This window comes from Lepus europaeus, chromosome 16 (genome assembly GCF_033115175.1).
Source record: "Lepus europaeus isolate LE1 chromosome 16, mLepTim1.pri, whole genome shotgun sequence".
NCBI lineage: Eukaryota > Metazoa > Chordata > Mammalia > Lagomorpha > Leporidae > Lepus > Lepus europaeus.
Window position 1 is genome coordinate 90,008,490 of NC_084842.1, and position 26,131 is coordinate 90,034,620.

The 26,131-nt window shown below is 52.7% G+C and overlaps 1 protein-coding gene across 10 annotated transcripts in view; it reads right to left on the reverse strand.

Moving 5' to 3' along the window:
- Positions 1–26,131, reverse strand: part of ADD1 (adducin 1) — an 83,713-nt gene that overhangs the window by 24,486 nt on the left and 33,096 nt on the right. For 9 of the 10 annotated variants that reach the window (XM_062213263.1, XM_062213261.1, XM_062213260.1 and 6 more), the window contains exons 2-4: positions 21,423–21,637; positions 13,919–14,081; positions 7,192–7,343 (exon numbers count right to left, since the gene is read on the reverse strand). In XM_062213263.1, coding sequence (XP_062069247.1) covers positions 7,192–7,343; positions 13,919–14,081; positions 21,423–21,617 — 510 coding nt within the window. In that variant the 5' untranslated portion in view covers positions 21,618–21,637. Of the gene's footprint in view, positions 1–7,191; positions 7,344–13,918; positions 14,082–21,422; positions 21,638–21,772; positions 21,931–26,131 lie in introns of those variants that run through there. The other variant, XM_062213259.1, reaches the window with a different exon arrangement.

The window sequence follows — 26,131 nt, forward strand, 5'->3', positions numbered from 1 at the left end:
GGCCCAAGTGCTTGGGCCCTGCACCCGCGTGGGAGACCAGGAGGAGCACCTGGCTCCTGGCGTCAGATCCTGTAGCTCCAGCTGTTGTGGCCATTTGGGGAGTGATCCAACGGAGGGAAGACCTTTCTGTCTCTCCCTCTCACTGTCTGTAACTCTACCTCTCAAATAAAATAAATAAAATCTTAAAAAAAAGAAGAAGAAGAGGTGGGGAAGAGAACAGTGCTCAGACAGCCTGGGCGGTGGCAGGGAGGGCAGGCAGACAGGAAGAGGAACTTCCAACACTCTCGTGCAAGAGGTGATAACGGCTGACAAAACTGCATGGGATATTTCAAAATAGCTTACAGAGAAGGCTTTGAACATCCCAAAATGAAGAAAAACGTCTGAGGCACTGAATGTGGCAACTACCTGACTGCTCACCACACATTGGACATACGTGTGGAGATGCCACACGGCACCTCACGAATGACTACGTGATTCGGTTCCTGCCACCCACGTGGGAGATCAGGAGTGAGTTCCTGGCTCCCAGCCTCAACGTGTCACCTGTTGTGGGTATCTGGAGTGACTCAGCATGAGAACTCGTTCACCCACACTCTCGCTTTTTTTATAAAAAGATTCACTTATTTATTTGAAAGGCAGAGTTACAGAGAGCCAGGGGCTGGGACAGAAGGAGAGAGAGGGATAGAGAGAAAGAGACAGAGAGGGAGGGAAGGAGAGAGAGAGGGAAGGAAAGAGGGAGGGGAAGGAGGGGAGGGAGGGAGGGAGGGAGGGAGAGAGAGAGAGAGAGAGAGGTCTTCCACCTGCTGGTTCACTCCCCAAGTGGCCACAACAGCCAGAGCTGGGCTGATCTGAAGCCAGGAGCATCTTCTGGGTCTCCCACATGGTTGGAGGGGCCCAAGGAGTTGGGCCATCTTCCACTGCTTTCCCAGGCCATAGCAGAGAGCTGCATTGGAAGAGGAGCAGCCGGGACTTGAACCGGCGCCCATATGGGCTTCCGGCACTGCTATGCCACAGTGCAGGCCCATCTCCCCACACTTTTGAATAACAAAGGGAGGGTGGTCGGTGGATTGCGGTAAAGCTGCCGCCTGGGATTCCAGCATTCCACATGGGTGCTGGCTCGTGTCCTGGCTGCTGCACTTGATTCGGCTCCTTGCTATTGGCCTAAGAAGAGCAGAAGACGGCCCAAGTGCCTGAGCCCCTGCTATTCATATAGGAGACCTGGAAGAAGCTCCCGGCTCCTGGCTTTGGCCTGGCCCCGCCCTGGCCGTTGCAGCCATCTGGGGAGTGAACCAGCGGATGGAAGACCTCTCTCTAACTCTGACTTTCAAATAAACAAATAAATCTGAAAAAAAAGGGGAGGGCAGACATTTAGCCCAGTGTTTAACACACCTGCACCCCATACTGGCATGCCTGAGTTCAATTTCTGGTCTGGCTGCCAAATCCAACTTCCTGTCAACGCAGACCCTGGGAAGCAGCAGGTGATGGGTTAAGTACTTGGGTCCCTGCCACCCATATGGCAGACATGGGTGCAGTCCCAAGCTCCTGGCTTCTGCCTCGCCCAGTCCTGGCCATTATGGCCATATGGGAAGTGAACCAGTGGATGGAAGACCTCTCTCTCTCTTCCTCTCTGCCTTCACCCCACCCCATTTCTGTAACTCTGCCTTTCAAATAAATAAATATTAAAAAAAAAAACCAAAAACTTGTTATCACCAAAATAAATTTCTAAAAAAAACTGGCCCCAGCTGTAGCCAACAGAAGTTAATACCCAGAATGACTTAAAGACAATAACTATCAATAAGATAAGGACAAACCAGTGTAAAATGCACAAAGACAAGAAAATAAAGTCACAGAAGGGAACATGTCTGTGAAATACTGGAAAAGATGCTGAGCTCCTTCGGAGCCAGCAAACTGTCAGTCCACAACAACTCTGTCTCAGACACCAGTCTGATCTCTGTGAAGACGCCTGCAGAAGCACAGGACTGCCGTGCACTGCTGGTAGACATTCTGGAAAATAACTGTTGTCCCCTCCTGGGTGAGAAACTCGAACGTGGACACCAGAGATAGGTACGAGAATGTTCACAGCACCTGAGTTCTTAAATGTTTTTATTATTTATTTATTCAAGAGATAATTCCATCTACTGGTAGACTCCCCAGACGCCACAACAGCCAGAGGGCTGGAGCCAGGAGCTGGGAACCCCATCCAGATCTCCCAAGTGGGTGCAGGGGTCCAACTACTTGGGGCATCAGCAGGAGCTGGAATGGAAGTGGAGCAGCTGGAACTCAAACTGGCACCTGTGTGCCCTGCTGGAGCTGCTCCGCCACGGCGCCGGCCCCTGGATGGTGGTTTTCACTTCATTCTATTTACAGTATCTTTTAGATGAGAAATCTGTTCACTTTAAATGTCATCAAATCTATTAATCTTTTCTTTTATGATAAGTGTTTTCTATCTCTTAAGATACTTTCCTTAGATCACAAGTAAAACATTAACGATTTTTACCTATACTGGCCCTAAAATTTTATTTACTTATTTGAGAAGCAAAGAAAGGGAGAAACAGAAAAAGAAAGAAAGAGACAGAGAGCTTCCACCTGCTGTTTCCCTCCCCAAAAGCCTGCAATGACTGGGGCCAGAGCCAGACCAGCCAACACCAGAATTCAACCCAGGTCTCCCCTGGCTGGCAGTAACCCAACCATGTCAGCATCACTGCTGCCTCCCAGGGCTCACAGAAGTCAGGAGTCAGGAGCCTGAGCCACAAATCAAATGGTAGCCTCCAGTGTGGGACATGGGCATATCAACCACCAGGCTAAAGGCTCTTTTTTTTTTTTTTTAAGGGAGGGGTGGTCCCTGAAGTTTCAAATTTAATCTTCACGCACTGCAAGTACTGTGTGAGTACGCAGAAGGCAGGAGCCCAACACAGTTCTCCAACCATGATTCCCCAGCACCCATCACTCCTGCTCCTCCCTCCCCGTGCTGACCCGCAAGGCCACTCTTGTATTTCTCGGCACATGGAGTCCGCTCCAGCCTCTCCATCCTGCCCCCATCTGCTGGTCTCTTCTAGCCCAGAGCACAGGGCACTGCTCGCCATCACTTCACACCGGGCTGGAAGCGGCAGGAGAACCTCCTTGCCCAGGCCTCTGCAGCCCACGAGCGCCTGAGCTCTTCGCGGCCCCTTCTGCACGCTGCCTGCTCCACCAGAAACCCCGCCCATCCACCCCGGGCCGGCTCGCCTGTCTTCACCGATACGTAAGCATAGTTCACACAGCTGTAAACAGGACAATTTCAAATGTTCTCATTTCTGTGTTTAAATGTTAACATGGTTTTCATAGTATGTAACATGCCCTCAAATTACTGAATAATTCTGTCATTTCCTATCTAATGTTGGACATTTAATCTTAAAATTTTTCATTATCAAAAATAAAGCTATAATTAACATATTTTTCATAACATTTTCTGCTTTGACTTATTTCTTTAAGATGGATTTTCAACTATGAGCTTAACAAATCAACATATTTTAATGTAAAAAGCTTAAAATACACAATCCCCTGAGTCTAAAGTGAAATGAAACCAGGAGAGAGCACAAAGAGCAACACTCCAGGGCAGGGTCTCCCCATCTGCCCACGCGGCTACGCCCTCCTCCGTGTCGGGGGATGAGGCTTTGCCACGGCAGAGCTCACTCCCTGAACACCACACACTCCAGCCGCCTCTTTCGATGCCGGCACCCCATATGGGCGCCGGTTCGAGTCCCGGCTGCTCCACCTCCGATCCAGCTCCCTGCTGTGGCCTGGGAAAGCAGCAGAGGATGGCCCAAGTCTTGGCCCCTGCAGCCACATGGGAGACCCGGATGAAGCTTTAGCCTAGACCAACGCTGGCCATTGTGGCCACCTGGATGGAAGATTCTCTCTCTCTCTCTCTCTCTCTGTAAGTCTGCCTTTCAAATAAATAAAATCTTAAATTTAAAAAAAAAAAAAAAAAAAAAGACCCTGTCTCCAGCACAGGGCACCAAGCACGTGCCAAGTCCTCCAGGTGTCAAACCTGGACAGCATCCCACAGACACCAGGATAAAGGTGGAGCCCATGGCTCAGGGCCACCAGCTCCCGGTAGCACCCTATCCTGGCGCCCTTTCCCAAGTCCTAAAACAAACATCTAATTCAGATCATCTCCAATCCTCTTACACCTGTCCGTGCTTTCCAATCCCTTTATCAGAAAATCCCTGTTACCCTCTTTCAAAGAGGACAGCATGACCTGTTAGCACTTTTTTGTTACACTGATAGATATTTCTGTTAAGCACTGATAACAACCAGATTGCAAAACAAAAAAGGATGTCATAAATAGTGAGAGAGAAAAAAGGAAAGGCCGGCACCATGGCTCACTAGGCTAATCCTCCACCTGCGGCGCCGGTACCCCAGGTTCTAGTCCCGGTTGGGGCGCCGGATTCTGTCCCGGTTGCCCCTCCTCCAGACCAGCTCTCTGCTGTGGCCCGGGAGTGCAGTGGAGGATGGCCTAAGTGCTTGGGCCCTGCACCCATGAAGGAGACCAGGAGGAAGCACCTGGCTCCTGGCTTCGCACTGGCATAGCTCCAGCCGTGACGGCCATTTTGGGGGTGAACCAACGGAAGGAAGACCTTTCCCTCTGTCTCTCTCTCTCACTGTCCACTCTGCCTGTCAAAAAGAAAAAAAAAAAAAAAGGAGAAACACAATCCTTCCTCCAGACTCCAGCTCTGCCTCACAGACACAAGAAGTATTTCTGATAATCTGGGTTTCTTTTTGCTCAGAAGTAGGCCCCAAGGAGATCACTCACAGACGTGTGAGCACTGAACATTCTAATTCTGCCAATTCCTAAACAATTTCAGGAGGAAAGAACGAGTGAAGCAATTCAACCACGTATACAGCATTCCTAGCAGGACGGGAGGCCACTGCTGAAGTCCGGGATCATGTTTCCCATTGGAACCACAAACATGCATGGCTTCAGGCTACCACCGGGCATCAGGGCTCCCCTAGAACACTGCGCCCAGTGCAATGGCCAGCAGGCACCTGGCAGGGGCTAGCACCTGAGGACCACGTATCAAAAGGCCCCAGGGAGCTCTTGTTCATGACTCTGCTCGGCTGGAGACGGCATTGCACCATTCGCCCGACAGGAAGTTACTGTGTCCCTACTGGTCCTGCAGCCACAGCAGAGACCACGACGACTCCTCCACGGAGCTGCCCCTTCTGTGGCTGAGACACTGACGAGCAAGGCACAGAATGGATGGAAGCACAGGGGTCAAAGCAGGACACGAGCTGCAGCCCACTCGGGCGACACGGCCAGCTCACACCAGAGTGCTGGCTGAGCAGTGGCTGAGGTGCCGGGGGGAAACAGCCCCTTGGGCACCACCCCCGTTCCAGAGTGCTAATCCACGTCACGCCAACTTGCTCCCCACGCAGTGTGTTGCCAGTACGCCTGGGAAGCAGGGGATGATGGCTGCGTGCTTGGGCACCACCACCCATGGGGGAGAGCCAGATAGAATTCCTGGCTCCTGGCTTCAGCCTGACCCAGCCCTGGCTGTTGTGGCATTTGGGGAGTGAACCAGCAAATGGAAGGTATCTCTCTCTCTCTCCTGTTACTCTGTCAAGTACATGAAAATAAACAATAAATTAAAATTTTTACTGTGCAGAATCTTCACCTTAATAAAAAGTTCACCTTAGCAGTGACAAGGAGACCAGATAAAGGAAAGCCAACTCATTATCTGTGGCAGAAATCAGGACCAAGCTCTGGGCACTGGTCCATCACACTCCTTTGAGTCCACAATGGAGTCTGATTGAGCCCATATGTGGAAAAACCTACCCGAGTGAAAGAATATGCAGCGAAGATTTCAATAATCAAACACCTGTTAATACAGGGTGCTACAAGAAAAAGTAGTATTGGCAAGACTATGGTATTTTTTTAAATGATTTTTATTTATTTATTTGAAAGGCAGAGTCAGAGAGAGAGAGAGAGATCTTCCATCCACTGGTTTACTCCCCAAGCACCTGCAACAGCCACAGCTAGGCCAGGCAGAAGCCAGGAGCTAGGAACTCCATCTTCGTTTCCTACGTGGGTGGCAGGGACCTACGTACTTGGGCCATCATCTACTGTCACCCAGCAGCATTAGCAAAACGCTGGAGGAAGTACAGAGTAGTCGGGAGTCAAACCAGGCACTCTGATATGGGATGCAGGCAACCCAGGAGGCAGCCTAACCTTAGACATCTGTGTAAGGGTCACACGTTACAATAAGTAGGCACTATATTAATCATTTAAAATATCTAATAAAAGAAACTGAATTAAATGGAAAAAAGTGGAAGATTGGAACAAGTTTAAACAGCAAAGGAAGGAAGCACTTCAGAGAGAGACGCTGCTCTACAGAAGACTCAGCGAAGAGAAAGGAAACTCGCCAACGGGTCAGCTCAGAGAAGGCGGCAAGTGGGACTCCATGACCAGAAGGCAAAGTCCGGCTGGAGAGAGAGGCAGGACCCCGGTCAGCAGCGTACAGAATGGACACAGAGATGTCAGGGAGGCGCCCGTGTGTTCTGTGATGTCATAAGGTCGGGCCTTTGGAGACAGGGAAGAGAGGTTATGCGTGTGTGAGACAGACCGGCTGGGCTTGCCGGGTGGTGGTGGTGTGGGCCCCCGAGACAGGGGGAGCGACCTGGGCAGAGCGCCTGCAGCAGGACCTGGCTGTCAGAGGAGCAGGCACCGGCACAAGCCTGGCAGACTGTGACGGAAACGACGGGCCACGAGATGCAGGCCAGACAAGCCAGGGAAGGGACTGCTCCAGGGCGGGACGGGTGTCAGTCCTGACAGAACACAGTGCTGAGTACAGAGGAAGTGGACAGCCAGCAGTATTTGTCAGTCACAAACTGAAGAAAAGACAGGTCCTGATAATGCTGAAAAGTGGTGAACACTGGAGTGACCAAAGAAACTGCGAGAGACAGAAGGCTTTAGTCGGAGTTGCAAAGAAAATATCTTCATTCTTAAGGTTGAGAGCATAAAAAGGACTCGAGGACCGGCCTGTAAGTAGCAAACACTCATTTAACAGGGCAGTGCGCAAGACAGAAGTTTGAAAGAACTCCTGCTCTCCTAACTGCACCCCAAGCCAGCGGTCAGAGGCCGGAAGGGGAGCTCAACGCCCCTCACTCTGAGGAGCAGGAGGTGCTGTCGCCCCGCCCTCCCGGCAGACTCACTGTGATGTGGTTGTAGATGAGCTGGGACCACCCGAAGAGATCGGCCAGCCTGTAGAAGGCGGCCAGTTTGCACCGCAGCAGCTTCTCCCCTTTGTCGTAGGCGATCGAATCTGACCCTCTGAGGTCATTCACAGGGGTCACCATGCCAAGACCTGAAACAGACAAACTTAATATTAACATTCCTTATTATTCAATTTGGTTACTTCTTTTCTTTTTCTTTTTCTTTTTTTTTTTTTTTTTTTGACAGGCAGAGTGGACAGTGAGAGAGACAGACAGAGAGAAAGGTCTTCCTTTTGCCGTTGGTTCACCCTCCAATGGCCACTGCGGCTGGCGCATTGCGCTGATCCAAAGCCAAGAGCCAGGTGCTTCTCCTGGTCTCCCATGCGGGTGCAGGGCCCAAGCACTTGGGCCATCCTCCACTGCCTTCCCGGGCCATAGCAGAGAGCTGGCCTGGAAGAGGGGCAACCGGGATAGAATCCGGCGCCCCAACCGGGACTAGAACCCGGTGTGCCGGTGCCGCAAGGCGGAGGATTAGCCTGTTAAGCCACGGCGCCAGCCAACTTTTTTTTTTTTTTTTTTAAGATTTTATTTGAAAGACAGTTACAGAGAGAGGCAGAGACAGAGAGAGAGGTCTTCCATCCGCTGGTTCACTCCCCAGATGGCTGCAACGGCTGGAGCTGTGCCGATCCGAAGCCAGGAGCCAGGTGCTTCTCCTGGGTCTCCCATGCGGGTGCGGGGCCCAAGGACCTGGGCCATCCTCCACTGCCTTCCCGGGCCACAGCAGAGAGCTGGACTGGAAGAGGGGCAACCGGGATAGAATCCAGTGCCCCAACTGGGACTAGAACCCAGTGTGCCGGCGCCGCAAGGCGGAGGATTAGCCTGTTAAGCCACGGTGCCGGCCTCTTTCTTTCTTTTTTAAAGATTTATTTATCTTCCCCAAAGAAAGAATTACAGAGAGAGAGGGAGAGACAGGGAGATCTGTCCACTGGTTCACTCCCCAGATGGCTGCAACAGCCAGGACTTAGCCTGGCAGAAGCCAAGAGCCAGGAACTTCATTGGGGTCTTTATGTGGGTGGCAGAGCCAAACACCTGGGCCATCCTCCGCTGCTTTCCCAGGCCATTAGCAGGGAACTGGATTGGAAGTGGAGAAGCTGAGACAAGAACCAGCACCCATATGGGATGCCAGGTCACAGACAGCAACTTCACCCACTATGCTACTATGCCACAATGCCAGCCCCTCTCTCATTTCTTGTGATAAATCTGGCTAGAAGTTTATCTTATTTTGAAAATGCATTTTACTTTAAAAATTTATTTATTTATTTATTTGACAGGTAGAGTTTATAGACTGTGAGAAAGACAGAGAGAAAGGTCTTCCTTCCATTGGTTCACCCCCCAAATGGCTGCAACGGCTGGAGCTGCACCGATCTGAAGCCAGGAGCCAGGCGCTTCTTCCGGGTCTCCCATGGGGGTGCAGGAGCCCAAGGACCTGGGCCATCCTCCACTGCTATCCCAGGCCACAGCAGAGAGCTGGACTGGAAGAGGAGCAACCGGGACAGAACCCGGCGCCCATATGGGATGTCAGCGCTACAGGTGGAGGATTAACCTAGTGTGCCACGGTGCCAGCCCCCTAAAATTTTATTTTTAATTTCGTTTTCTCAAAGAACCAACTTTGGTTTTCATCAAAAAACCTTTAAAGAACTTTTCCTCTGAGGCTGGTGCTGTGGTATAGTGGGCTAAGCCTCCGCCTGTAGCACCGGCTTCCCATATGGGCACTGGTCCCAGCTGCCCCACTCCCGATCCAGCTCTCTGCTATGGCCTGGGAAAACAGTAGAAGATGGTCCAAGTGCTTGGGCCTCTGCACCCATGTGGGAGACCCGGAAGAAGCTCCTGGCTCCTATCTTTTTTTTTTTTTTTTTTTTTTTTTTTTTGACAGGCAGAGTTAGACAGTGAGAGAGAGAGAGACAGAGAGAAAGGTCTTCCTTCCACTGGTTCACCCCCCAAATGGCTCCTACGGCCGGCGCAGATCCGAAGCCAGGAGCCAAGTGCTTCTCCTGGTCCCCCATGCGGGTGCAGGGCCCAAGCACTTGGGCCATCCTCCACTGCCTTCCTGGGCCATAGCAGTGAGCTGGACTGAAAGAGGAGCAACTGGGACAGACCCCAGCACCCCAACCGGGAATAGAACCCGGGGTACCGGCGCCGCAGGCGGAGGATTAGCCTAGTGAGCCACGGCACTGGCCCCCTGGCTCCTATCTTGAGATCAGCCCAGCTTCAGAGGTGGCGGCCATTTGAGAAGTCAACCAGCGGATGGGAGACCTTTTTCTCTGTCTCTCCCTCTCTCTGTAGCTCTACTTCTCAAATAATAAAATCTTTAAAAAAAAAAAAAAAAAGAAAGAAATTTTCTTTTTTTAGTGTATACTTTTTTTAAAGATTTATTTATTTATTTGAAACTCAGAGTTACACAGAGAGAGGTCTTCCATTCGATGGCACTCCCTAATTGGCTGCAATGGCAGGAACCACGCTGATCCGAAGGAACCAGGAGCTTCTTCTGGGTCTCCCACGCGGGGCCAGTGCCGCGGCTCACTAGGCTAATCCTCCGCCTGCGGTGCCGGTACCCCGGGTTCTATTCCCGGTTGGGGTGCTGGGGTCTGTCCCAGTTGCTCCTCTTCCAGTCCAGCTCTCTGCTGTGGTCCAGGAAAGCAGTGGAGGATGGCCCAAGTGCTTGGGCCCTGCACCCGCATGGGGGACCAAGCACTTGGGTCATCTTCCACTGCTTTCACAGGCCATAGCAGAGAGCTGGATGGGAAGTGGAGCAGCCGGGTCTTGAACCGGCACCCATATGGGATGCCGGCACTGCGGGCGGTGGCTTTACCCACTGTGCCACAGTGCCGGCCCCGAGTACATGTTTAACGCTGTGATCGTCCTTCTAAGCACATGAACATTTGACACAGGGGTTGAGATACGGTTTGGGGGCCAGGGCTGCCGTGCTTGTAATATCAGCGCCCCATATCGAGTCTAGCTCAGGCCACGGCTTCCTGCTTCCAACCCAGCTCCCTGCTAATGCACCTGCTAAGGCAGCTGGAGGTGCCCCACGTGCTCGGGCTCCTTCACCCATCTGAGGAACAGGGAGGGAGCTCCTGGCTCCTGGCCTCTGCCTGGCCAGGCCTGGCTGCTGTGGCCATTTCGGACGGTAACTCAGGAACGGAAAATCTCTATTTCTCCCTCTCTGCTGCTCTGCTCTTCAAATAAAAACAAAAACATAAATATTTTTAAAAGATAAAAAATGAAAAGAAAAATCCATAAAGTATACAATTCAGTTGTTTAAAAAAAAACGCCTTTTCAAATAAAAATGGTTCTGAAATGTTTACCTTCCACATTAGCCCATAAGTCTGTCTCATAAAGACCATTTTCTCCAACACAGTATCAACATTACTACGCTGAAGTCAGAAATCATTAAACAAAAAGGGAGCCATGGCTGGCGCCGCGGCTCAATAGGCTAATCCTCCGCCTAGCGGCGCCGGCACACCGGGTTCTAGTCCCGGTCGGGGCACCGATCCTGTCCCGGTTGCCCCTCTTCCAGGCCAGCTCTCTGCTGTGGCCAGGGAGTGCAGTGGAGGATGGCCCAAGTGCTTGGGCTCTGCACCCCATGGGAGACCAGGATAAACACCTGGCTCCTGCCATCGGATCAGCGCGGTGCACCGGCCGCAGCGCGCCTACCGCGGCGGCCATTGGAGGGTGAACCAACGGCAAAAGGAAGTCCTTTCTCTCTGTCTCTCTCTCACTGTCCACTCTGCCTGTCAAAAAAAAAAAAAAAAAAAAAAGGGAGCCAGATTTGTGCCATGCAGTAGGCATGCTTAAAAGGGAATTTATAGCAATAAATGTATATACTACAATAGAAGAAAAGTTACTTAAAAGCTTTTTGATTAAAGCAAAAGCTGCTTCTTTCTGAAAATATAAAATAAAGTAAATTTTTAAAATAAAACACATTTAAAAATAAAATTAAATAAACCTCTCGGCAGAATGCCCAACAGGAGAGGAGGAAGAAATAACAACACAGAGTGGGGAGGGGACACCACCACACCTCCCACAGGCATCAGAAGGAAAACACAGAGATAACAGGAACAACTGCACCAGGGAACTCTCTAACTCAGAGCAATGCTCTGAAAAGCATAACCATGCAGTTCAAAGAAATAGCCAGCCCTATTGCTACTAAGCTAAGACTTGTAGTTAAAAAAAATTCCTGCAGCCGGCGCCGCGGCTCACTAGGCTAATCCTCCGCCTTGCGGCGCCGGCACACCGGGTTCTAGTCCCGGTTGGGGCACCGATCCTGTCCCGGTTGCCCCTCTTCCAGGCCAGCTCTCTGCTGTGGCCAGGGAGTGCAGTGGAGGATGGCCCAAGTCCTTGGGCCCTGCACCCCATGGGAGACCAGGAGAAGCACCTGGCTCCTGCCATCGGATCAGCGCGGTGCGCCGGCCGCAGCGCGCTACCGCGGCGGCCATTGGAGGGTGAACCAACGGCAAAAAGGAAGACCTTTCTCTCTGTCTCTCTCTCACTATCCACTCTGCCTGTCAAAAAAAAAAAAAAAAAAAAAAAAAATTCCTGCAGTGGCATTGTGGTGCAGCAGGTTAACCATCTCATGCTACGCCAGCATCCTTCATGGGCACTGGCTCAAGTCCCTGCTGCTCCATTTCTTTCTTTATTTTTTTTTATTTTTGACAGGCAGAGTGGACAGTGAGAGAGAGAGACAGAGAGAAAAGCCTTCCTTTTCCGTTGGTTCACCCCCCAATGGCCGCTAAGGCCAGCGCACCGTGCTGATCCAAAGCCAGGAGCCAGGTGCTTCCTCCTGGTCTCCCATGCGGGTGCAGGGCCCAAGGACCTGGGCCATCCTCCACTGCCTTCCCGGGCCACAGCAGAGAGCTGGCCTGGGAGAGGGGCAACCAGGACAGAATCCAGCGCCCTGACTGGGACTAGAACCCGGTGTGCCAGCGCCGCAAATGGAGGATTAACCTAGTGAGCCACGGCGCCGGCCTGCTCTATTTCTGATCCAGCTCCCTGCTAATGCACCTGGGAAAGCAGCAGAGGATGGCCCAAGTGCTTGGGTCCCTGTACTCACGTGGAGACCCGGAGGAAGCACCTGGTTCCTGGCTTTGGACTAGCCCAGCTCTGGCCACTGCAGCCATTTGGGGCATGAACCAGTGGATGAAAAGTTTCTCTCTCTCTCTTTCAAATAAATAAATAAATCTCTCTTTTTTTTTTTTTTTTTTTTTTGACAGGCAGAGTGGACAGTGAGAGAGAGAGAGACAGAGAGAAAGGTCTTTCTTTTTCTGTGGGTTCACCTCCATTGGGAGGACTCCCAATGGGCACTGTGGCTGGCACACCGTGGCCGGCGCACCACGCTGATCTGAAGCCAGGAGCCAGGTGCTTCTCCTGGTCTCCCATGCAGGTGCAGGGCCCAAGCACTTGGGCCATCCTCCACTGCACTCCCGGGCCACAGCAGAGAGCTGGCCTGGAAGAGGAGCAACCAGGACAGAACCGGCGCCCCGACTGGGACTAGAACCCAGTGTGCCGGCACCGCAGGTGGAGGATTAGCCTATTGAGCCGCAGCGCCGACCAAATAAATAAATCTTTAAAAAAATTTTTTTGAATTTGCACAAAGAAGATTCTAGGCCTAGATGATATCATGAATTATATCAAACATTTAAGGAACAAATAATCCCAATTCTACACAAACTCTTCCAGAAAATTTCTAAGACCCAGTAGTACCTTAACACCAAAACTTCACAAAGACATGACCAGAGAAAACAGACCAGGATCTCTAATGAATATAGACTAAAGTCCTTAATGAAATTTCAACAAATAATCTAATGATACATATTTTCGAAAACCAATTCAAGGGGCCAGCACTGTTGCGCAGTGGGTTAAAGCCCTGGTCTGCAGCACGGGCATGCCATATGAGTGCTGGTTCAAGTCCCGGCTGCTCCACTTCCAATCCAGCTCTCTGCTCTGGCCTGGGAAATCAGTAGAAGATGGCCCAAGTGCTTGGGCCCCTGCACCCATGTGGGAGACCCAGAAGAAGCTCCTGGCTCCTGGCTTCGGATCAGCACAGCTCTGGCTGCTGTGGCCAATTGGAGAGTGAACCAGCGGATGGAAGATCTCTCTCTCTCTCTCTGTGCAACTCTTTCAAATATATAAATAAATCTTTTTAAAAATTAACTAGAGCAACTAGGGCAGCAAAAGAAAACACCTAAGGCTGCTATCTGCAATGAAACTACTGGGGCTGGTGCCTGTGGCTTGAGCCGCAGCTGCTCCACTTCTGATCCAGCTCCCTGCTAATGCACCTGGGAAAGCAGCGGAAGACGGCCCGAGTGTCTGGGACCCTGCCACCTAGGTGGGACACCCAGATGAAGCTCCTGGCTCAGCGCTGGTCATTGCAGACATCTGGGGAGTGACCCAGGGCAGAAAATGTCTCTGTCCCTCCCTCCCTCTTTCAAAATAAATAAGTAAACCTTTAAAAAGAAAAGTCATCTGCCTTGGAAATAAAAGCAGCTCCCTGGCTTATAGAAAAGGAGCAAGGAGCCCTCTAAATTCAAACGTTTTCAGTGTACAGCCTCTCTCTTCCTGTGACTAAAACACAGGAGCGGTCAAACGCTCAACTCTGCGCTTCACAGCTGCGCTCAGGAAACTGACCTGGAACACCACGGCTCCGGGGTACAAAGCCAGAACTACTCACTCATGTTCAAGGCGGCCATCCCTCCTTGCGGCGCCGCTGGGTAGACATTCGGGACGTTTGTGGTCATGAAGTCCGCAATCTGCTGCAGCGCCAGCAGGCCTGTGGGGTTCTTCCCCTTCTTGAACTGCTCCTGTATCATGGACTCCAGTTCCTCACAGAAAGCCTGGGGAGAGGCAGGTGGAAACGTGAGAAGGCCGCTTCGCCGCCATTGCTGCAGGGGCAGGGAGGAGGGGACGCCTACTGGACCAGCTGCTCCTCTGTTTTCGCCCGCGCTGGAACAAGAGCGGACGTTCTCCTACGTGAGCCCCGGGAGTACGCGCTGTACGCTCTTTTCTGACAAGTCCTTCCACAACAGAAAAGCCAAGCCACGTGGACAGAATTCTGCCCCACACACTGTTCTAAGGAGATGCTCAGGGATGAACTCAGACGCCTCCTGAGGGTGTTCATCCGGGCATTACCGAGCCCAGGGAGCGCCTGCTTTACCGGGAGCAAAGGGTACACAGGCAGGGGTGGGAGTGCAGTGTGCACAGGCAACACGGAAAGCCAGAAACAATTAGACGGCACAAAACTGCCCTCGACATGTTTTCAGTATAAAAGCTTATAAAGCAATACAGTTTTTGTAAGTACAAATCTAAACACACAAGAAAACTAAAAATAACTACATCAAAATGTTCCTTATAGTTATCTTAGTGATAAAATTAGTAATTTAAAAATTCTACTTTGTGCTTTTCAGTACTTCCTTCAAAATGCTTTTGAAAATACATTCTAGGGGCCAGCGCTGTGGCGTAGTGGGTAAGGCCGCTGCCTGCAGTGTCGGCATCCCATATGGGTGCTGGTTTGAGTCCCAGCTGCTCCACTTCCAATCCAGCTCTCTGCTATGGCCTGGGAAAGCAGTGGAAGATGGCCCAAGTGCTTGGGCCTCTGCACCCGCGTGGGAAACCTGGAAGGGGCTCCTGGCTCTGGAGTGGCGCAACTCCGACCATTGCAGCCAACTGGGGAGTGAACCAGCAGATGGAAGACCTCTCTCTCTCTCTCTCTCTCTCTCTGCCTCTCCTTTTCTCTCTGTGTAATTCTGATGTTCAAATAAATAAATCAATCTTTAAAAAAAATACATTCTGGCCAGCGCCGTGGCTCAACAGGCTAATCCTCCGCCTTGCGGTGCCGGCACACCGGGTTCTAGTCCCGGTTGGGGCACCGGATTCTATCCCGGTTGCCCCTCTTCCAGGCCAGCTCTCTGCTATGGCCCGGGAAGGCAGTGGAGGGTGGCCCAAGTCCTTGGGCCCTGCACCCGCATGGGAGACCAGGAGAAGCACCTGGCTCCAAGCTTCGGATCAGCGTGATGCGCCGGCCACTGCAGCCATTGGAGGGTGAACCAATGGCAAAAAGGAAGACCTTTCTCTCTGTCTCTCTCTCTATTCACTCTGCCTGTCAAAAAAAAAAAAAAAAAAATTCTAACAATGGAAAAAGGAATCCAAAAACATCTTTCCTTTACCAAATGATCCTAGACTGATGGTGATGTTAGTAAAAAGAGACAATTTTTAACAAATACAGACAGGTGCCGGTGCTGTGGCGCAGTGGGTTAACGCCCTGACCTAAAGCGCTGCATCCCATGTGGGTACCGGTTAGAGACCTGGCTGCTCCACTTCCAATCCAGCTCTCTGCTATGGCCTGGGAAAGCAGAAGATGGCCCAAGTCCTTGGGCACCCGTGTGGGATACCTGGAAGGGGCTCCTGGCTTTGGACTGGTGCAACTCTGGCCGTTGTGGCCAACTGGGGAGTGAACCAGCAGATGGAAGACCTCTCTCTCTCTCTCTCTCTCTCTCTCTCTCTCTCTCTCTCTCTCTCTCTCTCTCTCTGCCTCTCCTCTCTCTGTGTAACTCTTTCAAATAAAAATAAATAAATCTTAAAAAAAAAAATACAGAGAATTTCTAGTTTCCCAAGCGATACTGGGTGGGAGCTGGGTGCAGCGGTTAGGATCCGCTGCTCCATCGAGTGCTGGGGTTTGAGTGCCCCCTCCCTGCTGATGTGCACCCTGGGCAGCAGCAGGTGACGGCTCAGGTACCTGGGTTCCTGCCGACCCCGGGGGAGACCCAGGCTGAGTTCCAGGCTCCCCTCCTGGCTTTGGCCTGGTCCAGCCTGGCTTTTATGGGCATCTGAGGAGTGAACCAGTGGATGGAAGACCTGTCTCTATTTCTCTTCTCTGTCTCTCCCTTTCAAATAAATGAAAATGAAGAAATAAAAAGACTTAATCCTGTTTTTCAATATAAGTGCTCTCTGCCCTCAGTGGACAACTCCATCTGCCTTACGGGAACTGGCAGCTTTCACACTCTCAAACCTACCCACTGCTTGCCGTGGCTGAGCTCCTCTCCAACACACTCTGGATCCCACCCCCTGGCACTGCTGCCTCCCACCCACATGCGAATTCTCTAAAAACCTGCGCATTCCCCTCCAGCTCACTGCTCCTTTCTTCCCTCCTTTACACACACAGCCACAGAGAACCACCCCCGGGGGGCTCCGTTCCCCTGTTCGCGTTCTCTCCTCACCCTCTCCCCTGCGCTCTATCACGCTGCCCTGTTCTGGACAGACGTCAGTCACCTGGCCCCTCCAGACTGCCATCCCGGTCACCGGCAGCTAGTCCTTCCTCTTCTCCCGAAGCACACAGCATAGTGTCTTCTGGGCTAGCTCGTCTACACCCAGCACGTGCTGCGCCCTGACTGCTCTCTGAGTTCCAGACTGCAGATCCAGCTTCCGGGGCCAGCGCTGTGGTGCAGTGGGCTAAGCCATCCCATAAGGCCGCCAGTTTCTGTCCCGGCTGCTCCTCCTCCCATCCAGCTCTCTGCTGTGGCCTGGGAAAGCAAGGGCTTGGGCTCCTGCACCCGTGGGAGACCTGGAGGCAGCCCCTGGCTCCTGGCTTCAGATTGCCCATCTGGGGAGTGAACCAGAGGAAAGAAGACCTTTCTCTCTGACTCTCCCTCTCTCTGTCTGTAACTCTGCCTCTCAAATAAACCAAGAATCTTAAATAATAGTAACCCAGCTTCTAAGAAACAGCCCCACTTGGACAGCTCCGCACCTGGCACCCCTAAGCTCGCCCACCAAGCCTCTCCCCCGCCACCTGCCATCTCGGCGCAGCGCCACCTCCATACTTCCGGTGCTCAGGTCTGCACCACGGCCTGTCTATCCCCATCCTGCAGGAGACAGTCGGTACTCTCACCATGGTCTGTCTATCCCCATCCTGCAGGAGACAGTTAGTTGGTACTCTCACCACGGCCTGTCTATCCCCATCCTGCAGGAGACAGTCGGTACTCTCACCATGGTCTGTCTATCCCCATCCTGCAGGAGACAGTTAGTTGGTACTCTCACCACGGTCTGTCTATCCCCATCCTGCAGGAGACAGTACTCTCACCACGGTCTGTCTATCCCCATCCTGCAGGAGACAGTACTCTCACCACGGTCTGTCTATCCCCATCCTGCAGGAGACAGTCGGTACTCTCACCACGGTCTGTCTATCCCCATCCTGCAGGAGACAGTCGGTACTCTCACCACGGTCTGTCTATCCCCATCCTGCAGGAGACAGTCGGTACTCTCACCACGGTCTGTCTATCCCCATCCTGCAGGAGACAGTCGGTACTCTCACCACGGTCTGTCTATCCCCATCCTGCAGGAGACAGTACTCTCACCACGGCCTGTCTATCCCCATCCTGCAGGAGACAGTCGGTACTCTCACCACGGTCTGTCTATCCCCATCCTGCAGGAGACAGTCGGTACTCTCACCACGGTCTGTCTATCCCCATCCTGCAGGAGACAGTCGGTACTCTCACCACGGCCTGTCTATCCCCATCCTGCAGGAGACAGTTAGTCGGTACTCTCACCACGGTCTGTCTATCCCCATCCTGCAGGAGACAGTTAGTTGATACTCTCACCACGGCCTGTCTATCCCCATCCTGCAGGAGACAGTTAGTCGGTACTCTCACCACAGTCTGTCTATCCCCATCCTGCAGGAGACAGTTAGTCGGTACTCTCACCACGGTCTGTCTATCCCCATCCTGCAGGAGACAGTCGGTACTCTCACCACGGTCTGTCTATCCCCATCCTGCAGGAGACAGTCGGTACTCTCACCACGGTCTGTCTATCCCCACCCTGCAGGAGACAGTCGGTACTCTCACCACGGTCTGTCTATCCCCACCCTGCAGGAGACAGTCGGTACTCTCACCACGGTCTGTCTATCCCCACCCTGCAGGAGACAGTCGGTACTCTCACCACGGTCTGTCTATCCCCATCCTGCAGGAGACAGTCGGTACTCTCACCACGGTCTGTCTATCCCCATCCTGCAGGAGACAGTCGGTACTCTCACCACGGTCTGTCTATCCCCACCCTGCAGGAGACAGTTAGTTGGTACTCTCACCACGGCCTGTCTATCCCCATCCTGCAGGAGACAGTTAGTCGGTACTCTCACCACGGTCTGTCTATCCCCATCCTGCAGGAGACAGTTAGTTGATACTCTCACCACGGCCTGTCTATCCCCATCCTGCAGGAGACAGTTAGTCGGTACTCTCACCACAGTCTGTCTATCCCCATCCTGCAGGAGACAGTTAGTCGGTACTCTCACCACGGTCTGTCTATCCCCATCCTGCAGGAGACAGTCGGTACTCTCACCACGGTCTGTCTATCCCCATCCTGCAGGAGACAGTCGGTACTCTCACCACGGTCTGTCTATCCCCATCCTGCAGGAGACAGTCGGTACTCTCACCACGGTCTGTCTATCCCCATCCTGCAGGAGACAGTCGGTACTCTCACCACGGTCTGTCTATCCCCACCCTGCAGGAGACAGTTAGTCGGTACTCTCACCACGGTCTGTCTATCCCCACCCTGCAGGAGACAGTTGGTACTCTCACCACGGCCTGTCTATCCCCATCCTGCAGGAGACAGTTAGTCGGTACTCTCACCACGGTCTGTCTATCCCCACCCTGCAGGAGACAGTTGGTACTCTCACCACGGCCTGTCTATCCCCATCCTGCAGGAGACAGTCGGTACTCTCACCACAGTCTGTCTATCCCCACCCTGCAGGAGACAGTTAGTTGGTACTCTCACCACGGTCTGTCTATCCCCATCCTGCAGGAGACAGTTAGTCGGTACTCTCACCACGGTCTGTCTATCCCCATCCTGCAGGAGACAGTTAGTTGATACTCTCACCACGGCCTGTCTATCCCCATCCTGCAGGAGACAGTCGGTACTCTCACCACAGTCTGTCTATCCCCATCCTGCAGGAGACAGTTAGTCGGTACTCTCACCACGGTCTGTCTATCCCCATCCTGCAGGAGACAGTCGGTACTCTCACCACGGTCTGTCTATCCCCACCCTGCAGGAGACAGTCGGTACTCTCACCACGGTCTGTCTATCCCCATCCTGCAGGAGACAGTCGGTACTCTCACTCACCAAGGGCGCCGTTCTAGCAGCTTCAATCTCTGCTCGTGCCTGGTCCCCCTAACTGGGAGAGGGGCTACGTTATTATCCCTGTTTTATACAGGCGGGAACTGAGACACAGGGCAGTTTGGAAACTTGACCCAAGTCACGGAGCTACTAAATGGTGAAGCTGAGAGTGGGACCCAGACAGTCTGATCCTACACACTAACAACTAGGCCACTCCTTCTCCCAATTTGTCAACAAACTGGATGCAGAAAACCCTCACACCCGTGCTTTGAAAACGCTTGTCTGTTTACAGTTCTATCCTGGTGTGAAGGACAGGGCTTGGTAGTTAGGACTTGATGAGCAAGGCTCTGTGAGCCTCCCCTCTTTACCTGCGCACGGGTGGGAGAAGGAGCTTTAAGAAGGCCAGGGCATCACAGCCTGGTGTGCGGCAGTCCCTGCAGTCCAAGGAACAGAAGGCCACCGAGAAAATGACCTCCCCTCAGGGAAGACCTCTCCAGAAACACTGGGGGAGGGGTCCCAGTGTAGGGGGGTGGGCCTTCCGTACAGGGGGCTGGCACTGTGGCACAGCAGGGACAGTCACCACCTGCAGTGCCGGCATCCCCTGTAGGTACCTCTTTGTGTCTCAGCTGCTCCACTTCCAATCCAGCTCTCTGCTACAGACTGGGAAAGCAGTGGAAGATGGCCCAAGCGCTTGGGCCCTGCACCCATGTGGGAGATCTGGAGGAGACTCCTGGCTCCTGGCTTCAGCATGGCTCAGCCCCAGCTGTTGCAGCCATCTGGGGGAGTGAACCAGTGCGTGGAAAATTCTCTCTCTCCCTCCTCTAACTCTTTCAAATATATAAATAAATCTTAAAAAACATAAAATTATTATTAAAACAGCAAATAACACCAAACAAAATCTATTAATGAAAGACCTTTACATGCTGTCTTTACTGCGAAATCCCAGCTCCTTGACAGCACCTACGGGTCAATCACATCATTAAAAACTGGATCTGCCAAACAACACCCCACAAAAATACACTGGGGGTAAAGAACACGTTTAGAAAAACAAAAAAAGACACAGACACAAGAGTCGCAGCACCAGCACACGAACGCCCGGAGCCGCTGCTGCTCAGCCTGGCCTGACTGGCTCCGGACATGCAGGCACCAGCAAGGCCCACTGCACTTCCAGGACTGGGCTCCGTGCTTTGGAGGAAACAGGAATTTTTAAATTGTCCCAATACATAAAGGCTTCCAGGAGAAGCAGCAGGAGAGCACAAACGAGAACAAACACGTCCGTCCTTTACGGCACTGACTTCTCACTACCAGTCTGACAGCACGGGCTACACTGCCGCCGACGTCTCACTACCAGTCTGACGGCACGGGCTACACCGCCGCCGACGTCTCACTACCAGTCTGACGGCACGGGCTACACTGCCGCCGCCGACTTCTCACTACCAGTCTGACGGCACGAGCTACACCGCCGCCGACGTCTCACTACCAGTCTGACAGCACGGGCTACACCGCCGCCGACGTCTCACTACCAGTCTGACGGCACGGCTACACCGCCGCCGACGTCTCACTACCAGTCTGACGGCACGGGCTACACTGCCGCCGCCGACTTCTCACTACCAGTCTGACGGCACGGGCTACACTGCCGCCGCCGACTTCTCACTACCAGTCTGACGGCACGAGCTACACCGCCGCCGACGTCTCACTACCAGTCTGACAGCACGGGCTACACCGCCGCCGACGTCTCACTACCAGTCTGACGGCACGGCTACACCGCCGCCGACGTCTCACTACCAGTCTGACGGCACGGGCTACACCGCCGCCGCCGACGTCTCACTACCAGTCTGACGGCACGGGCTACACCGCCGCCGACGTCTCACTACCAGTCTGACGGCACGGGCTACACCGCCGCCGCCGACGTCTCACTACCAGTCTGACGGCACGGGCTACACCGCCGCCGCCGTCTCACCACCAGTCTGACGGCACGGGCTACACCACCGCCGCCGTCTCACCACCAGTCTGACGGCACGGGCTACACCGAACGCTTCCCTCAACGTGAGGAAGGGGGGGAAGGCCCCTCGTCTTACGGGGCTCTGCAGAATCATGGACACCCTCTTCTTCTGCTCCATCATGTTGAAGTCCTGGCGAAGGTCCGGCGCCATGTTCCGTTCCCGCAGGTATTCCGGATTGTTCTCATCGACCCGGTCGAAGTATCTCTCCTTGTGAGGGGCTGTGGTCGGGGGTGGTGAGGTCACCACTGCAGCCCGAGTGTCACCATTCATTGCACTCTCTTTCTAGGTTCCTACAGAATCAGAATAAAAGAAATTATTGTTTTCAGATCAGTGCCAACAGCATTTCATAATGAGCACATCAGCCTGACGGACACAGCTGTCTGTCAGCTCAGAAGAGATGCTGGCCACCTGGCAGGAGACCTCACCCGGAGGTTTCTCTGTGGCCTGAGAAGCAGGAGCTGACCAGCTGTCTCCCACTGTTTCCTGACCCAACAGCAGATGCTGTGCTGGCCACTGTCCCTCAGCAGAAAGATGAGCAGTCCAGCAGAGCGTGTGTCTCCCGACAAGTCCAGCGAGAACCAGGTCTGCCAACAGCAGCAGTCCTGAAAGGCCCTTCAAAAAGACTGGGAAAACAAAATCAAAAGATAAGTTTGGGGGCCAGCACTGTGGAGCAGTGGGTTAACGCTCTGTCCTGCAGTGCTGGCATCCCATATACGTGCTGGTTCGAGACCCAGCTGCTCCACTTCCGATCCAGCTCTCTGCTATGGCCTGGGAAAGCAGTGGAAGATGGCCCAAGTGCTTGGGCCCCTGCACCCCTGTGGGAGACCCAGAAGAAGCTCCTGGCTCTGGATTGGAGCAGCTCCAGCCATTACAGCCAATTCAGGGGTGAAGAAGCGGATGGAAGACCCCTCTCTCCCTCTCTCTCTCTCCTTCTGCCTCTCCTCTCTGTGTAACTCTTTCAAATAAATAAAATAAATCTTAAAAAAAAAGATAAGCTTATTTTGGTGTAAAAACCTTTTGCGGGGGCAGCACTGTGGCGCAGTGGGTTAAGCCACTACCTGCAGTGCTGGCATCCCATATCAGAATGCTGGTTCAAGTCCCTGCAGCTCCGCTTCTGACCCAGCTCCCTGCCAATGTGCCTGGGAAGGCGGCAGAAGGGGGCCCACGTACCTGGTCACCCGTGCAGGAGACCGGGCGGCACTCCTGGGTCTGGCTGTGGTCTGGCCCAGCCATAGATGTTGCAGTCATTTAGGGAGTGGATCAGGAGACGGGAGACCTGTCTTGCTCTTTCTCTCTCTCTGCCTTTCAAATAAGTAAATCCTGTAAAAAATTTTGCTTGAAGTGCATGCTTGGAAGGGTCTTCAAAAAGATTACGGGAGGGGCTGGCACTGTGGCACAGGTTAATCCTCCACCTGTGGTGCCCGAATCCCATATGGACACCAGTTCGAGTCCCGGCTGCTCCTTTTCCGATCCAGCTCTCTGCTGCAGCCTGGGAAACAGCAGAAGATGGTCCCATTCCTGGGCCGCTGCACCCCGCGTGGGAGACCCAGAGGAAGCTCCTCGCTCCTGACTCCTGGCTTCGGATCGGCTCAGCTCCGGTCATTGTGGCCATTTGGGGAGTGAACCAGTGGGTGGAAGACCTTTCTCTCTGTCTCTCCCTCTCACTGTCTATATCTCTACCACTCAAATATAAATAAAATCTTTTTTAAAAAAAGCTATGGGAAACATATGCAGCATCCCAAGTTTATTATGAAAAAACTGAGGCTGGCACTGTGGCGCAGCAGGTTGGCACCCTGGCCTGAAGTGCTGGCATCCCATATGGGTGCCGGTTCTAGTCCCGCTCCTCCTCTTCTGATCCAGCTCCCTGCTATGGCCTGGGAAAGCAGAAGATGGCCCAGGTGCTTGGGCCCCTGCACCTGCGTGGGAGTCCCGAAAGAAGCTCCTGGCTCCTGGCTTCGGATCAGCGCAGCTTTGGCCATTGCGGCCAATGGGGAGTGAACCAGCAGATGGAAGACTTCTCTCTCTCTCTCTCTCTCTCTCTGCCTCTCCTCTCTCTGTGTGACTTTGATTTTCAAATAAATTAATAAATCTTTAAAAAAAGAAAAAACTATGCAGTTACGGTTTTTAAAAATTTTTTGCACCAAAATAAATGTCTTTTAATTCTATTCTCTACAAACCTTTTGAAATAGGTGAACCATGTCCCTGAGTTGATGGGAAGTGACAGAATGAAGGACACAGGTGTGAACACCATCAAGCCCTGGGAGTCTGCTCAAGCATATCCTGAGTTCCCAGCGATCGCTTCTCAGCCTTTTGGCTAAGACCAAGTGTAGTGTCTGAGTTCCCAGTGACACCAGTGCTGCTTAACTCAGATCACACTTTTAACAAAGGCTTTAAAGGACAGTTTGTGTTTGGCCAGCGCCGTGGCTTACAGGCTAATCCTCCACCTTGCGGCACCGGCACCCCGGGTTCTAGTCCCGATTGGGGCGCTGGATTCTGTCCCGGTTGCCCCTCTTCCAGGCCAGCTCTCTGCTATGGCCCGGAAAGCAGTGGAGGATGGCCCAAGTGCTTGGGCCCTGCACCCCATGGGAGACCAGGAGAGGCACCTGGCTCCTGGCTTCAGATCAGCGAGATGCACTGGCCACAGCGGCCATTGGAGGGTGAACTAACGGCAAAAAGGAAGACCTTTCTCTCTGTCTCTCTCTCTCTCTCACTATCCACTCTGCCTGTCAAAAAAAAAAAAAAAAAAAAAAGAACAGTTTGTGGGGTCAGTGCTGTGGCATAGCGGGTAAAGCCACCTCCTGCAGTGCCAGCATCCCACATGGGAACCGGTTCAAGTCCCAGCTGCTCCACTTCCGATCCAGCTCTCTGCTATGGGCTGGGAAAGCAGTAGAAGTTGGCCCAAGTCCTTGGGCCCCTGCACCCACATGGGAGATCCAGAAGAAGCTCCTGGTTCCTGGCTTTGGATTGGGGCATTGTGGCCATTTGGGAAGTGGACCAGCTGATGGAAGACCTCTCTCTCTGTCTCTCTGTCTCTGTCTCTCTCTCTCTCTCTCTGCTTCTGCCTCTGTGTAACTCTTTCAAATAAATAAAATAAAACTGTTCTTTTAAAAAAGAACAGTTTGTTTATGCAGAAAATATTTTTATTGTGGTACCAACAACCACAGAAATCAATTAAAAAAAATAATTTTGGAGGCCAGTGCTGTGATGTAGTGGGTAAAGCCACTGCCTGTAGTGCAGACATTCCACATTGCTGCTGGTTCTAGTCCCGGCTGCTCCACTTCCGATCCAGCTCTCTGCTGTGGCCTGAGAAAGCAGTGGAAGATGGCCCAAGTGCTTGGGCCCCTGCACCCACGTGGGAGACCCAGAGGAAGCTCCAGGCGCCTGACTTCTGACTGGCACAGCTCCAGCATTATGGCCATCTGGGGAGTAACCAGTGGATGGAAGACCTCTTTTTCTTTATCTCTGCCTCTCTGTAATTCTGCCTTTCAAATAAGTAAATCTTAAAAAAAAAAAAAAAAAAAAAAGGAAAAAGGATACACAGCATTATAATTTCTTCATTACTAAATAAGTCCCATTTTCACTGGCAGATAAGGGTGAATGGGTTCATTTTAGAGGCAACGGTGGCTGCTGCCTGGTTTCGAGAGACAGAAAGAAAAGAATCTTGGTAAAACAACGCCACAGGCAGGGCCACTCTCCCCTCGTCACAAACTGCCAAGGAAAGGGGTCCGAGAGCCTGCAGCAGCAGGCAAGCCTTCCATTCCTCCGAGACAACGCCCGTGACCTTAACCCTAAATGAAAGCCCAGTAATCAAGGATAACTGTACTTTTCATACGGACTTGCATGTGGTGTTCTCAATTATGGCTTCAAGATTTGCTCTTTTAAAAATTTTTATTGATTTATTTGAGAGGCAGAGTAGGTGTGGGGGGTGAGAGAAAGACATATAAGAGAGCAAGCTTCGATCTACTGGTTCACTCCCCAAATACCTGAAACGGCTGGGCCAGGCCAAACCTGGCAGTGGGGAACTCCAGCCAGGTCTCCAGGGACGGCAGGAACCCGGGCACTGCAGCCATCGCCACGGCCGCCCAGGGTCTGCACAGAGCAGGCTGACAGTGGGCCGTCTCCTCCAGACAACCTGGAACCAAGGCCCTGCGAGCCCCCCAGTCCTCCCACGAGACCTCCCCGCCCTCGCCAGGCTTCAGCCGTGAAGTCAGGTTAGAAAACACCGTTTCTGGGGCTGCGCTGTGGCAGAGCAGGCATCAGCTTGTCCCACCACACCAGAGCGCCAGCCCCAGGTCTGTCTCTCCCTCTCTCTGCCTGTAACTCTACCTCTCAGATTAATTACTTAATTGATTTCTTCAAATCTTGGGACTGGCACTGTAACTTCCTGCCATCTCCTCTCTGGCAGACATGGTTGCTGTGGGTAACTATTCCAAGTGTTGTTCGCGTGACTTACTCTTGACTCCCTAAACTCAGAACTCTTAAACCAAAGGCTGAAAGAAGGAAGGAGGTAGCCAAGACAGAAATCCTTGGAATAAGATGCCAGCTAGGGAACCCAGGGGGTCTCATCAAGTTCTTAGATATTGTTAAGAGTTCCCAGAAAGCCGGACAACTGTCAGAAAACAAGGCACTGCTCGACAGAACACAGGTCAGGAGTGCCGAGCGTGTGCGTGTGGGTCCACCGCTGGTGTCCTGGGCCACCTGGCTCCCAGCTCCACAGAGCCTTTGGAGCCGTAGACAGGAGGGCATCTTTCCGTTTCTACCGAGCCCTGACACTCCTTGTGTCT